At 35.6% G+C, this 14351-nt stretch overlaps 1 protein-coding gene across 2 annotated transcripts in view; it reads left to right on the top strand.

Annotated features, from left to right (window-relative positions):
* Tspan12 (tetraspanin 12) overlaps positions 1-3396 on the top strand; it is a 73156-nt gene extending 69760 nt beyond the window's left edge. For both annotated transcript variants that reach the window (XM_076834178.2, XM_076834189.2), the window contains exon 8: positions 1844-3396. In XM_076834178.2, the coding sequence (XP_076690293.1) occupies positions 1844-2149 (306 nt within the window). In that variant the 3' untranslated portion in view covers positions 2150-3396. The remainder of the gene's footprint in view (positions 1-1843) is intronic.
* Positions 3397-14351: the final 10955 nt, after the last annotated feature.

Genomic DNA, 14351 nt, shown 5'->3' with positions numbered 1-14351 from the left:
CCTTTCTCACCACCAAAATAATATAGAAATTAACAACTGACTAAATAGTCTTGCTTTAGTTGGCTTAGTGAGTTCTTTTGGAACAAAATAATTTGAATAATTATGAATTTCTTCTCATTCAAATAGCTACTGCTATTGGATAAGCACTGAGTCACTCTTACTACACAGAATAAATAAGAACTTTCAAAGTCAAGTTCTTGCTAGGAGATAATTTTTTAAGACTGCTCACTTTCTGCATTTCTAGTGACAAAGGCTGTGGATGCCATTGATCTGAGCTGTCTGGGATGTATGCAAAGAAAACAGCCTAGAAAATAGATATATTTTCTCCCATCCTAGAAAATGACAGGTTTGTAGACTGTCTAGTACAGTAAAGGTTATCCTCTCTAAGGTAAAAGGCAGATATGCTTATTGCCCATTACCAAAGATGAGGGTTCCCTTAGCTTAGATTTAGATTCTTCTTCCATAACACAGCCTTCTGTGTGTGCAGACATCATCTGACCTTCTACATGTTGTCCTTGGAACTTGAGGAACTGACATTTTCTCAGGCGTTTGCCATTGCTAACAGTAATACAATCCAATGTCTCTGTCTTCTGCCAGCAGCCATTGAATGGCAGCCTAATTTGTTAGCTTCCAAGTATCGTAAAATCTCAGAATTTTCAAGGTTCTTAAAATTTGTTATAAAGAGCTTTCTCAGCTTTTCACTTTAATTTACAATTAATTTCCCTTTAAGAGAGTGAATTATTTCTTTACTGTGGATACTAGACACAAGGCATCGCTGCTTGGTCACTTGAGACACTGGTTACTAGAGATAAGGCGAGTATGCTTTGGTCCCGCAAGAGGGACACAACAGTTGCTAGTGACAGTTTACCTCCTTTGTTCCCCCTCACCTATTTTTCTTTTGCCATGATTTTTCCTTCTCCTACACATTTCCTCCTCTCCTCTCCCTTCAGAATTGGTTTTGATATCGGCCATGGGAACTCTTAGGCTTTTGTATTTAAAATGCAAACAAAAACCTTTCTCATTCTTTCTTAAGTGTTTCTGACTTGTACAGGAGCTAAAGATGTGTTTCAGATCCTTGCCTGGTAGAACTAGAAATTAGTTCATGATAATAATTTCATGTGTATTTCTGCCATAAGCCAGGAAAGAGGATAAGGTGGGGTGTATAGGGTGATTTCTATGTGTCATCACGTTCCAGCAGCCAATTGTGGAAATGCTTCTGATCACTGGGGAAAAGTCTGCTCAAATTAGCTATAATTCAACAATGAACATAATAATAATAATAATAATAATAATAATAATAATAATAATAATATTGTTTTAGAAAAATTTAGATCTGTCTGAATCCAGGGTCAACAATCGATTGCCTATGAGTAGCCAAATCTGGCCCAGTGCCTTCTGGTGCACATGAGGTTTTTTTTGGAACATACTCACTTTCATTTATTTACACATGGCTGCCTTCATATTACAGTGGGTGAAACAAGTAGTTGCAATAGAGGTCGTACAGCCTGGAAAAAAAACCTGAAATATTTACTATTGAGTCCTTTGCAAAAAAAAAAAAAAAAAAAATTATTGCCAATCTCTGTACTAGACATAAGACATCATACAAGTGAGTCTTAATTTCTGATTGTGTAGACAATGAAAGAAGGGACAGGCTCATCAGAATCAGCTAAGCAGGCTTTTTAAAAGGTGCATTCTTCCCTCTCATCTTCTCAGAAGCCTTTCCTGTTGAGAGTTATTTTTTTAACTTTATGATTCTAGTTAACTGATACATTCTTTGATTTCATTACTTTTGACCCTCTGTAACATATCTACAGTAATATTGATCATGTTATTTCTTTTACAGGGTTGTGGGAAGAAAATGTATTCTTTTCTGAGAGGAACCAAACAACTGCAAGTACTAAGATTTCTAGGGATCTCTATTGGAGTGACACAAATCCTGGCTATGATTCTCACCATTACTCTGCTCTGGGCTCTGTATTATGACAGAAGAGAGCCTGGGACAGACCAAATGATGTCCCTAAAGAATGACAACGCTCAGCACCTGTCATGTCACTCAGTAGAACTGTTGAAACCAAGTCTTTCAAGGATTTTTGAACACACATCCATGGCAAACAGCTTTAATACACACTTTGAGATGGAAGAATTATAAAAAATGTCAAAGAAAGAATCAAACTTGTTTTATGGGACTTGTGAATTTTTGATTACAGTTTTTTGTTTCAGAAATTTGCAGATGTAAAAAATGTCTAAGTGTATGATTTTCTACTCTTTAAAACTGAGAGAAAAAGTTTCTTATGTCACCACCTGGACAATAACTGATGCCCTTTATGATGCTAAGGACAGATCTAATAGCCACTTTATAGCTCTTATAAGATTTTTACTGAATACAGTTATGTTCTGAGGTAGTATGGTTTGGTTGGCATTTCTGCATCCATGTAAATGAGACACATATATTCAGATTAGACCTACATAAAGGTTGATTTTCTTCCACTGGCTAGTATATAATGTATCAATTAACTGCTAACATAGGAAGTTAAACAGTACTAATGACTTGTATTACTTGGTAATGTATTCTTTTGAGGGTGACTAGATTGCACATATGAACATTTCAAATTGGTGTCAACCTAATTGTGATTTTTTGCTGGTTATTGAAATGTTCTTAACATCTATAAGAGCAAACACATTGTCTTTAACTGATCAGGGAAATATGTGTATATAAATCTGTTCTAAGTTTGTATAATTCAGTAGATTTCAATTCTTATAATGTTAAGAGTAACAATTGTGAAAAGGATAAATTTGTCTTGTATAGCACCATTATTTTTTAGTCTTTCCTGTTCATAGAGCTTTTAAGTTCTGTCTTGAGTCTACATTATAACTGTTAATTTAAGTACTTAACCACTAATTTCGAAAATTACCAGTGTGATACATAGGAATCATTTTAATTCTGAATACAATCTGGTCTCTAGGAAGTATTAACAAGAAAATTCACGCATAATTTAGTTGATTTAGTAAAGACTTGGATGCCATTTTCTTTGAAGCAAAGATTCTTTTTGACAATGAACATGCTTTAAAAGAGCTCATATTTGCCTTTTCCAAAAAGAAGTAACAGTCTTCAAGCCAATATAATTTTACAGAAAGTAATTTTCTTTGTCCCCAGAAAAATGCCTGTAAGAAACATTAAAATAAGTGACAATTTAACAAGAGATTATCTTTGCTTTATTTCACTGATTAATATACTGTGGTGAATTACACAGATTATTAATTTTTTACAAAGGTAAAATATATTTATTTGAAATGGGAAAAGTGCATTTTACTGTATTTTGTGTATTATGTTATGTTTATTTCAGATTATGGAAAGAAAATTAAAACAACTGTCAATAAATATTTTCTAGAGAGTAATGATTTGGGCCTATTTTTTGTACATATGAGCACCTTTGCTACTTGAAGAGGTTTACAAGTGGTGAAAGGAATGAGAAGCAATGCTTGAATAAGTTATTAATAATTTCCAAACTCCATAACTAATATATACAAGTATGTATTTTCCCTGAGAAGACAAAAAAGATGTGCTTTTTAAAGCTTTCTTTGTAGAAGTATGATAAATAATATAGTTTGATAGAATATAAAACTATGCCTATTTGTGTTAATATACCTCCTTAATGATTTCATATCCCAGGTTTTATAACTGTTTTAATTTTTAAAGGAAGATTGGTCTAGCCAAAGTATGGTGGTACACTCCTGTAGTCTTGGCCATTCAGGAGGCTGAGGCAGGAGCATCACTTTACCTCAGGAGTTCGATGACACTAGTGTGACACAGCAAGATGCTTATCACTTTAGAAAGAAAAAAATGTCTAAGAAATACAATATTTGAAGTTAACTGTCTTATTTAAAATCATCCATAGATTTCAAAGAAAACTGAATTACTTGCTCAATCAGAACCAAAAGAATTCCTTTCCCTAATATCCTCAACACCCCAGCTCCCCATAGTTTTGCTAATAATACCCAAGTAATTGAGGCAGCTATGAATTTTGCTTGAATTATTTGGATAATGGTAAAATTTGGTTATGTGTTTTGTGATGTGCCACACTCATAGAAAAAGCAAGCTTATGTTGAGCTTACAAAAAAAAGTTCTTAAGTTGCAAAATAAAAGTTGATTTCTACATTTTGAGACTAGATATTTTGATATATTACTATATTAACCACTCTCTAGAAGAGTCAACATAAATTTAGACAATCATGTATAATACATTTGCTTAATGGAAACAGGTGGCATTTATAGCATGGGTCCGAAAAGAACTCTTACGGTAGCAGTGCACCTGGAATAATAAAATCTCAAGGAACTTTAAAAAGTGTGCTTAGTGCTGCAGAGCTGAGGGAGTTTGCTGTCTGTGTTTCTTTGGGATATTTTTTAAAGCTTTCTTTGGTAAAAATTGCCACCTTCAGAGTAAAACTTTAGGAAGATTATTTTTTTAATATTTTTTTTTAGTTGTTGATAGACTTTTATTTTATTTATTTCTATGTGGTGCTGAGAATCGAACCTAGTGCCTCACACATACCAGGCAAGTGCGCTACCGCTGAGCCCCAGCCCCAGCCCAGGAAGATTATTCTTAGACTGGTTAACAGGCAATTCAAAGTGCCCTGGACACCTGAGATGGCAATTAGAAATGATGTCTGTTCTTAAGCCCTGTCAAATCTGGGTTGGAGACATTGTGATAACCACAGGAAACCTAATAAAGGGATATGCAGTAGGTAAGGCCGTGCTTAGGAAGACGATACAGAGGAAGGTGGAATTAAGGCAGCTACACCAAGGAAATGATCTTCAAGTTGGGTCAGGAAGAAGGAGAGAAACTCAGCTACCTCATGGAGAACATTCCATGAGCTCTGGGGTTAAAAAGTGAACATTATTTTGATTCAGTGTGGTTAGACAGAACATATAAGAATTGAAAAAAAAAATCATGGTAAAGGAAATGGGTGAAAATTGGATTGAGAGTTTCATTCTTCTGTAGGTTCCATGGAGAGCCCCTGAAGTGTTTCCAGAAAAAGAAGTAATGCCTGTTTCAGAAATTTCACTGGATTAGACAAATGGGAAATGATGCAGGGAGATAGGTGCACCCATTGCACAACCCCCCCCCCCAGGCGGGGGGCAGACCATCTCTTACCCAGTCTAGGTAAATGGAGCTCTCTGGAGCTATAAGATGCCACACAGCCTGGAGGTAGACTAGATGGACTACTTCTTCTGTGCCTCTGGAGAGAGGCAAAGATCCTCACCAGAACAATAGAAGTCAAAAATCAGAGTGCGTAAAACAGATAACTACAGAGTGAATCCACAAAAATTGGCAGCAGATTGACCTTGGGGAGTGTGGGACAAAAAGCAAAAGAAGTGAAATTTCTACATTTTGAATCAGGTAAATTGGCAACGGCATTAACCCAGATAGAAGGCTGGAGGAGAATGAATGTGTGGGAGGGTAATTAATTTGGTTTGGGACAGACTGAGTTGGAGATGCCTGTAGGACATACAGATGGAGATGTCTATAGGCAGCTGTAAATTCCAGTCTGCAGCTCAGGAGAATTCACTGAGGAGCCTGAGAATTTTTATGCATTGCTTTTCCATCTCAGGAAGCCTGACAGAAAATGGGCCATGAACCAAATCTCATATGAAGAGAATCTTAAGCAGGATGCTACAAGAGCTTCTTTTGTCTGAACTCCCACTCCTACAGATGAGTCAAAGGAGGTAAAGAAATAAGAAATGAAGACGTACTGAATTCTTTCATGGCAAAAGGAGCTGCCCCCTTTTAAAAAAATACTGCCAAATACTATGTTGCTTTGCCTAACTGTTCCCCCTGGTTATCATCATCCTGCGATTTAAAAGTGAATTCATCTTTCCTCAGAACTGAATTCTAATAAAAATGTGAGGGAAATACCCTCACATCCAAGCACACCTTAGAAATAAGTATGGGAGGATCTTTGATCATCTTGAAAGCTCATTAGCTTTCTATTTTAACTTGTTAATTGCAATCCATCTTTCTCTGAGGAACAGACCCACCATGAAAGACACTTTGCATGTATTGCCTCTGCTCTTCAGAATGTTTTTGCAATTTGTAAGCATCATCAGTCCCGTTTTATTAATGGACTCAGAGATACTATTTATCTAACGAGTAGGAGCCACAGCTCTTCTTCCTCCCTCTCCTCTTTGACTTCATCAGCCTCTGGTGTCTTCATCAGCCTGTGGTGAGGCTCAGCTGACTCTCTACATAGAAAGGTAGATTTCTTACATCAGAATCAATATCTCCGGGTCCAGTGATTCTCCAAATTCTACTACTTCTTCCTTCAAATTAACACTTTAGTCTTTCTAATTTCATTCTTCCTATTGTAAACCCAGAAATTATCTAAAGATTTGAAGCCATACATGGCTCTTTCCCTATCTATGAACTCCTACTGATATATCTGTGTACACATGCAGAGCCAAATTAATTACTTGAATCAGCTTTACTGAGGTTTATTATATGCGCATACATACATATATAATATCAATTTTAACTGTTCAGTTTTCACTCATGCACGCATGCACACACACACACACTCATGTAACCTCAAGCACAATCATGATACAGAATATTATCATCACCTCAACAAATTCCTTTCTGGCCCTCTCTCCTAGAAATCCCATCTCCTGATATCCCCATTTCTAACTTTGGTCCACATGCATCTGTTAAATATCATTCAAATTCTTGAAGAGCACAATTCTTAATCTGTCACTTTGTTACACATCCAGAGGTTGCCTGTTTTATGTAAGACAGAACTTTTCAGTTCATTAGTGTATATCTCATTCACTCAGCATGGTGGGGTAAACGAAGGTCAGAGACCACTGGCCATTCTAATCTGACTGCCCTGAGGACTATAAGGAGATTATAGCTCAACACTTGGGTTCAACTGAGTTGTTAGAGACCTCAAAAGATAATAGATTAAACCAAATAGGAGTGAATTTATATTTTATAAAACACATGTGTGATTAGCCCAAAGTATGGCAGTCTGAAGATGTTTGGGGCTTAGTCTCCTTCTGTCCTACTAGTCTGATATAGTGAAGTAGCCTGAATGACACATTTATAGAGTCTGATATCCTGAGGTACCCTGAATATCACACTTCCAAATAGCACACTTTACCTCCACATTTCAAGTAGTAGACTGGATAAGGAAAAAATTAAAGAGGAAGAGGCACATGGCTCTTCCTTTAAGAACATACCCAGAAGATACACCACTTCCATTCCCATTGCACAGCTCTAAGGGAGAGCTGCAAATACTCCTTGCTCTGGATGCTCATCCAGTTAAATCAGGAAGTTTTCTATGACCACCGAATTAGGGGGAAGTAAGTATTGGTGTGCAAATTTCTGCCTTACTCTTCATTACCTGCAGAATGAATCATCCATTTGAACCTATTTTTTCAAACCAGACACCTATTACTTTGCTAGCCAGCTGAGCCAATCATGGTCCATTCATTGTCACATCCCATGTATCCCTTGACTCCTTGATTTTGCTCACATAGTGGTCTTCTCTGAAGTAGCCTCCTCTCCACCCATTGAACTTGTTCTTAACCTTTAAATCTCAGATCAGCAGTCACTCCTTACAGTAAACTTCTTCCCCTGACCATTGCGGCCCTCAGCAATATCCTCTCCTATTGGCTCAGCATTTGTTACTGTGTTATCTCATTCTGTCCTTGTATTTTTGATTTGATAATATTACTTTTCATTTATATTGTTTTGTTTTATTTTCATTGCTTTATTTTCCTGAAAATAAATATTTGTTCCACTATTTTTCCACTCAGCATTTTGCATTGGTTTAGGCAATATTTCTTAGGTATCAGTTGCATATCTAGTTAGTATGGATATAAATTAATATATGCATGAACAATGAGTCAGTTAAATGAATAAAAAACATTGTCCAAAATGACTCCTATAAGGAGAAGCCACCTTAAAGAAGGCCATCTATTTTGTTTGGGACAGAGGACACTGGATTATCATGGGCTAAGTACTCACTTAGCTACAAATGGATGTAGATTGGATCTGCAGAATGCGTTTAGAGATCAGTCAAGTCTTATAAATGTCTGAGTGAACTATCAAATTGTACTTGTGGCTTAATAATATAATAGTGGTTTAGATTCATAAAATGCTTTTACTCCTAACCCCAGTTCCTTTGGCTTTAAATATGCATTTGTTTGAGTGGTAGTGTGCAGAGTAAAAGCTGAATGCATATTGCTAAGGAAATCCCTGGAGAGTGGGAGATTGGAGCAATCTTTAAGGTGGATTCTCCTTATAGGAGTCATTTTAGACAATGTTTTTATTTATTTAACTGACTCAATGTTCATGCATATATTAATTTATATCCATAATAACTAGATATGCAACTGATACCTAAGAAATATTGCCTAAACCAATGCAAAATGCTGATTGGAAAAAATAATAACCATGCAATTTCTATGGGATTCTAGAATATAACTTAAAAAGTTAGCATAGAAAGTGTTGGTGCAATTGTATCAAGAAGTATTTCATTTACTCTTCTCATAATCCCTTTGAAGTCAATTTTGTAAAAACAATGAAATACAAAGATGATAAGGAATATGCTTAAGATTATACAACATTCAAGTAACATTGCTGGAATTTTAATCAGGCTTGTTTGAAGTCAAAATCCATGCTCTTCCCAACCTTATAAGAGAACTACTTCTTTGTTAATAGATTTACAAAACAATTCTTAAGTTTATGATTATAGTGTATTGTTATTTTAGTATATTGCTGCGTTTCGCTTACTAGTCTTTATGAATACTAGTTATACTTGTTTGTTTTGTGTGTATGAGTAATCTTCAATACTTACTATATCAAGAAAATGATATAACCTTGTAAATGTGTTTTTACTTTTATTCTAAGAATTTGGAATATATGAATCCCATTTTCAATTCTACAAGATAAAAAAAACAATTCTTGAAATATGTCTCCAACAATATTAAGAATGGCAAAATGGTACCTTTCTCTTCTAGCCAAGAAGGAACAACAAGGAATAAATAGTAACAACAACAACAAAATAAATAACAACAACAAAAAAACTCATAACAAAATATTTGAAATAATAATTTATTACACACTGAACACTGGGTAACAAAGAACCATATATTTAAGAACCTGATAAAAAATAGGTGAGCCCTATGTTTTCCCAACTTCATTCAGAGTTTACCAGATGTGGTGAAGGGGAGCATCTAGGTATAGCTTAGAGGACTCCATGGATGAAGGGGTAGAACTGAGAGGACAGGGATACCAGGACAGAGTGATGGAGAGGAGAGGGATGCATAGATATAAAGCCCCACAGATGTGTTGAGGGTCTCACTGGAGTATTTTGCTGAGTACTGATCAGCACACTTGAACGGATTTGGAGGAAATCTCCCACAGAGGAATGGGAATAATGCCAGTTCTCATCAACCAGAGAGTGGAAAATCTCATAATTCACAGGGCACAGGGTGGGGAACTCAAAAAATCTTCTCTCATTAATAGGGAATAACTAATGTTGGAATAAATGTGGCTGTACTGGTACCTACCAAATCAAAAAAACAAGACCCAGGATCATTGTACTCTCTCTTGAATAATTTAAAAGCATCTAAAAAGAAGCTTAAGAATATTCATAGAGTTTCAAGGATGATGTTGAATGAAAGTGGTGAAAGAGGGCATCCCTGTCTTGTTTCAGTTTTTAGCAGGAATGCTTTCAATTTTTCTCCATTTAGAATGCTGCTGATCTTGGGTTTAGCATATATAGCTTTTAGAATGTTGACGTATGTTCCTACTATCCCTAGTTTTTCTAATGTTTTGAACATGAAAAGGTGCTGTATTTTGTCAAATGCCTTTGCTGCATTTATTGAGATGATCATATGATTCTTGTTTCTAAGTCTGAATATGATGAATTATGTTTATTTATTTCCTTATGTTGAATCAACCCTGCATCCTTGGGATGAATCCCACTTGATTTTGGTGCCCTGTCTTCTTAATATGCTTTTGTATGCAATTTGCCAGAATTTTATTGAGAATTTTTGCATCTATGTTCATCAAGGATATTGGTCTGAAGTTTTCTTTCCTTGATGTGTCTTTGTCTGGTTTTGTATATGGGTGATATTAGCCTCATAGAATAAGTTTGGAAAGGTTTCCTCCTTTTGTATTTCATGGAAGATTTTGAGGAGTATTGGTTTTAATTCTTGTTTGACAGTCTTGTAGAACTCAACTGAGAGTCCATCTGGTCCTAGACTTTTCTTGGTTGGTAGGCTTTTGATGCTGTTTTCTATTTCATTACTTGAAATTGATCTATTTAAATCATGTATGACCTCCTCATTCTGTTTGAGTAGGTCATATGTCTCTAGAAATTTGGCAATGTCTTTGATATTTTCTATTTTATTAGATTATAAATTTTCAAAATGAATTATCTTCTCTATTTTAGGGGTGTCTGTTGTGATATTTCCTTCTTCTTCTTGTATTTTAGTAATTTTTGAGTTTTCTCTCTTTTTCTCTTTGTTAGCATGGCCAGGGGTTTATCTATTTTATTTATTTTTTCAAAGAACCAACTTTTTGTTTTGTCAATTTTTTTCAATTATTTCTTTTGTTTTGATTTCATGAATTTCAGCTCTGATTTTAATTATTTCATGTCTTCTACTGCTTTTGGTGTTGATTTGTTCTTCTTTTTCTAGGGCTTTGAGATGTAGTGTTAAGTCGTTTATTTGTAGACTTTTATTCTTTTAATGAATGCACTTAATGCAATAAACTTTCCCCTTAATATTGCCTTCACAGTGTTCCAGAGATTTTGATATGTTGTATCAGTGTTCTCATTTACCTCTAAGAAATTTTTTTATCTTATCCTTAATTTCTTCTACTATCTATTCATCATTAAATTGTGCATTATTTAGTCTCCATTTGTTATAGTAGCTTTGATTTTTTATTTTATCATTGATTTCTAATTTCATTCCATTGTGGGTCTCATAAAATGCAGGGTATTATAACTGTTCTTGTCTTTCTTTCTTTCTTTTGTATTTACTAAGAGTTGCTTTGTGGCAGAAAATATGGTCTCTTTTAGTGCTGCTGAGAAGACAGTAAATTTGCTCATTGATGGATGAAATATTCTATATATGTGTGTTAAGTCTAAATTATTGATTGTATAATTTATTGCTATAGTTTTCTTATTTAGGTTTTGTTTGGAAGATCTGTCTAGTAGTGAGAGAGGTGTGTTAAAGTCACTCAGTAATATTGTATTGTGGTCTATTTGACTCTTCAAATTGAGAAGGATTTGTTTGATGTACATAGATGCTCCATTGTTTGAGGCATAAATATTTATAAGTGTTATGTCCTGCTTATATATAGGAAAACTACTCCATTCACAATCACCTCAAAAAAATATAAAATACTGGGGAATCAATCTAACAAAAGAGGTGAAAGACCTCAACAATGAAAACTACAGAATACTAAAGAAGAAATTGAAGAAAATCTCAGAAGATGGAAAGATCTCCCATGCTCATGGATAGGCTGAATTAATATTGTCAAAATGACCATACTACCAAAAGTATTATACATATTTAATGCAATTCCTATTAAAATTCCAAGAACATTCTTTATAGAAATAGAAAAAGCAATTATGAAATTTATTTTGAAACATAAGAGACCCAGAATAGCTAAAGCAATCCTTAGCAAGAAAAGTGAAGCAGGAGGCATCACAATACCAGACCTTAATCTATACTACAGAGCTATAATAACAAAAAAAGCATGGTACTAGCACCAAAATAGACTTGTAGACCAATGGTAGAGAATACAGGACACAGAGACCAACCCACATACATGTGATTATCTATACTAGACAAGGGTGCCAAAAACATTCATTAGAGAAAAGATAGCCTATTCAAAAAATGATGCTAGCAAAACTAGAAATCAATATGTAGCAAAATGAAATTAAACCTCTTTCTCTCACCCTGTACAAAAATCAACTCAAAGTGGACCAAAGACTTAGGCACTAGAACAGAGACCCTGCGGCTAATAGAACAAAAACTAGGCCCAAATTGTCACTACTTCAGCCTAAATCTGACTTCCTTAACAAGAATCCTAGAGCACAAGAAGTAAAATCAAGAATCAATAAATGTGATGGATTCAAATTAAAAAAGCTTCTTCTCAGCAAAGGAAACAATCAATAAAGTGAGTAGAGAGCCTACAGATTGGGAGAAAATCTTTACCACGTGAATTTCCAATAGAGCATTAAGTTCTAGGATATATAAAGAACTAAAAAAACTTAACGCCCCAAAACCAAACAATTTAATCAATAAATGGACTAAGGAACTTAACAGAAGAAGAAATACAATTTATCAACAAAGATATGAAATAGTGTTCAACATCTCTAGCAATTAGAGAAATGCTAATCACGACTATTCATCTCACTTTTGTCAGAATGGCAATCATCAAGAATACAGGCAACAATAAATGTTGGTGAGGATGTGGGGGGAAAGGCACACTCATACATTGCTGGTAGGACTGCAAATTGGTGCAACCACTATGGAAAGCAGTATGAAAATTGCCGCAGTCTGGCTGGGCACAAAATCACGAGCCACTCACAGCTTTGTAGATTCAAACAGCAATTCTTTATTCCCGAACTCACACCGACACTCTACAATCACGTTCTGGGGAAAATCACGTTCTCTGCCAAGTTCCACGTTCTCGGGAAAATCCCAAAATACACTCTGAATCCCGCGAGAACTCCAGGAACTACAGGAGCTGGCACGCCTGAGGCAGCAGGATACGCCCTATTCCCAGCAGGGTACACCTTAAACCTGGAACCGCCCTAAACCCAAGGAGAGCCCTAAACCCTGATCCGCCCTAAACCCGGATCCGCCCTGGTCCTTGAGCAAGGTCACTTTACATGCAATGTCACTACAAAATGTCCAAGGCAAGTCCATTTTCATGAGTCCTTCCTCTAAGCAACATGGGGTACGCTGGCAAGGAAATTGTCATACCTACTTGGCTAATGGCTCTCAGCAGAAGATTCCTCAGAAAATTGGGAATGGAACCCCCATTTGACTCAACTATCCTACTCCTTTAACCAAAAGACTTAAAATCAGCATACTATAGTGATGCAGCCACATCAATATTTATAGCAGCTCAATTCACAATAGCTAGACTATGGAACAAGCCTGGGTGTCCCTCAATAGATGAATGGATAAAGAAATTGTGGTATATATACTCAATGGAATATTATTCAGCTTTAAAGAAGAGTGAAATTATGGCATTTGCCAGTAAATGATTGGAGTTGGAGAATATCATGCTAAGCAAAATAAGCCAATCCTTCAAGATCAAAGGTCGAATGTTTTCTCTAATATGCGGATGCTAATTCACAATAAGGTGGAGGGCACTAGGGAAGAATAGTGTTACCTTAGATTAGGTAGAAGGAAGTGATGGGGAGGGGAGGGAAGGGGATGGGGGATAGGAAAGAGAATGAAACAGACATCATTACTATATGTATATATGTGACTGCATGACCAATATGATTTAGCACCATGTACACTCAGAAAAATGAGAAATTATATCCCATCTGTGTATGACATATCAAAGTGCATAAATGCATTCTACTGTCATGTATAACTAATTAAAACAAATACAAAATTTTTAGAAAGAACATTCATAGAATACCTATATAGCTATAACCCAACAAAGAAAAATTTTTAATATTAGATATCCAATAAAAGATTACCAGCTATGCCTAAAACCCAGGAAAATTCAAAAGAAAAACATCACTCGAGATAGACCTATAACTGATGTAGGTGTTGAAATTAGGATAAGAACACTAAAATATTAGAATGGTATCCCATATGCCCAAGAAATTGAGGGGAGTTAGGGAAGGCATTTTTAAAAGCCTGAATCAAACTTTTAGAGATGAAAACTACAATGTACAGCCTGGACAATATACTAAATGAAATTAACAGCAGGTAAGTCATTGCAGAAGAAAGGATTAGTACACTTTTAAAGCATAGCAATATAAATCGCATGTAAGAAGCGAGTAAAAAAAATAAGCCATTGAGCTGTGACAATTTCAAGTGGTCTCATATGAATATAATTCCAGTCTTCAGGGAGAAGGGCAGAAGAAGAAAGATTTGAATAAATGCCAGAAAACTGGAACTAGGGCAAGCCCTCCGTGGTGGAGGGCTTGCCCAGCATGAGCAAGGCCCTAGGTTCCATCCGCAGGCCTGCAGAGGAGGGAGAGGGGAAGAAAACTTCCAAATCTGAAGATTTTAAAGATCCAAGAATGTCATATCAAAGAAACTCCATGTCAAGAAACTTGGTAACACTGCACCAAGGCAAGAT

This window comes from Callospermophilus lateralis, chromosome 1, assembly GCF_048772815.1.
Source record: "Callospermophilus lateralis isolate mCalLat2 chromosome 1, mCalLat2.hap1, whole genome shotgun sequence".
Lineage (NCBI taxonomy): Eukaryota > Metazoa > Chordata > Mammalia > Rodentia > Sciuridae > Callospermophilus > Callospermophilus lateralis.
This window is presented reverse-complemented; position numbering and strand designations above follow the sequence as displayed.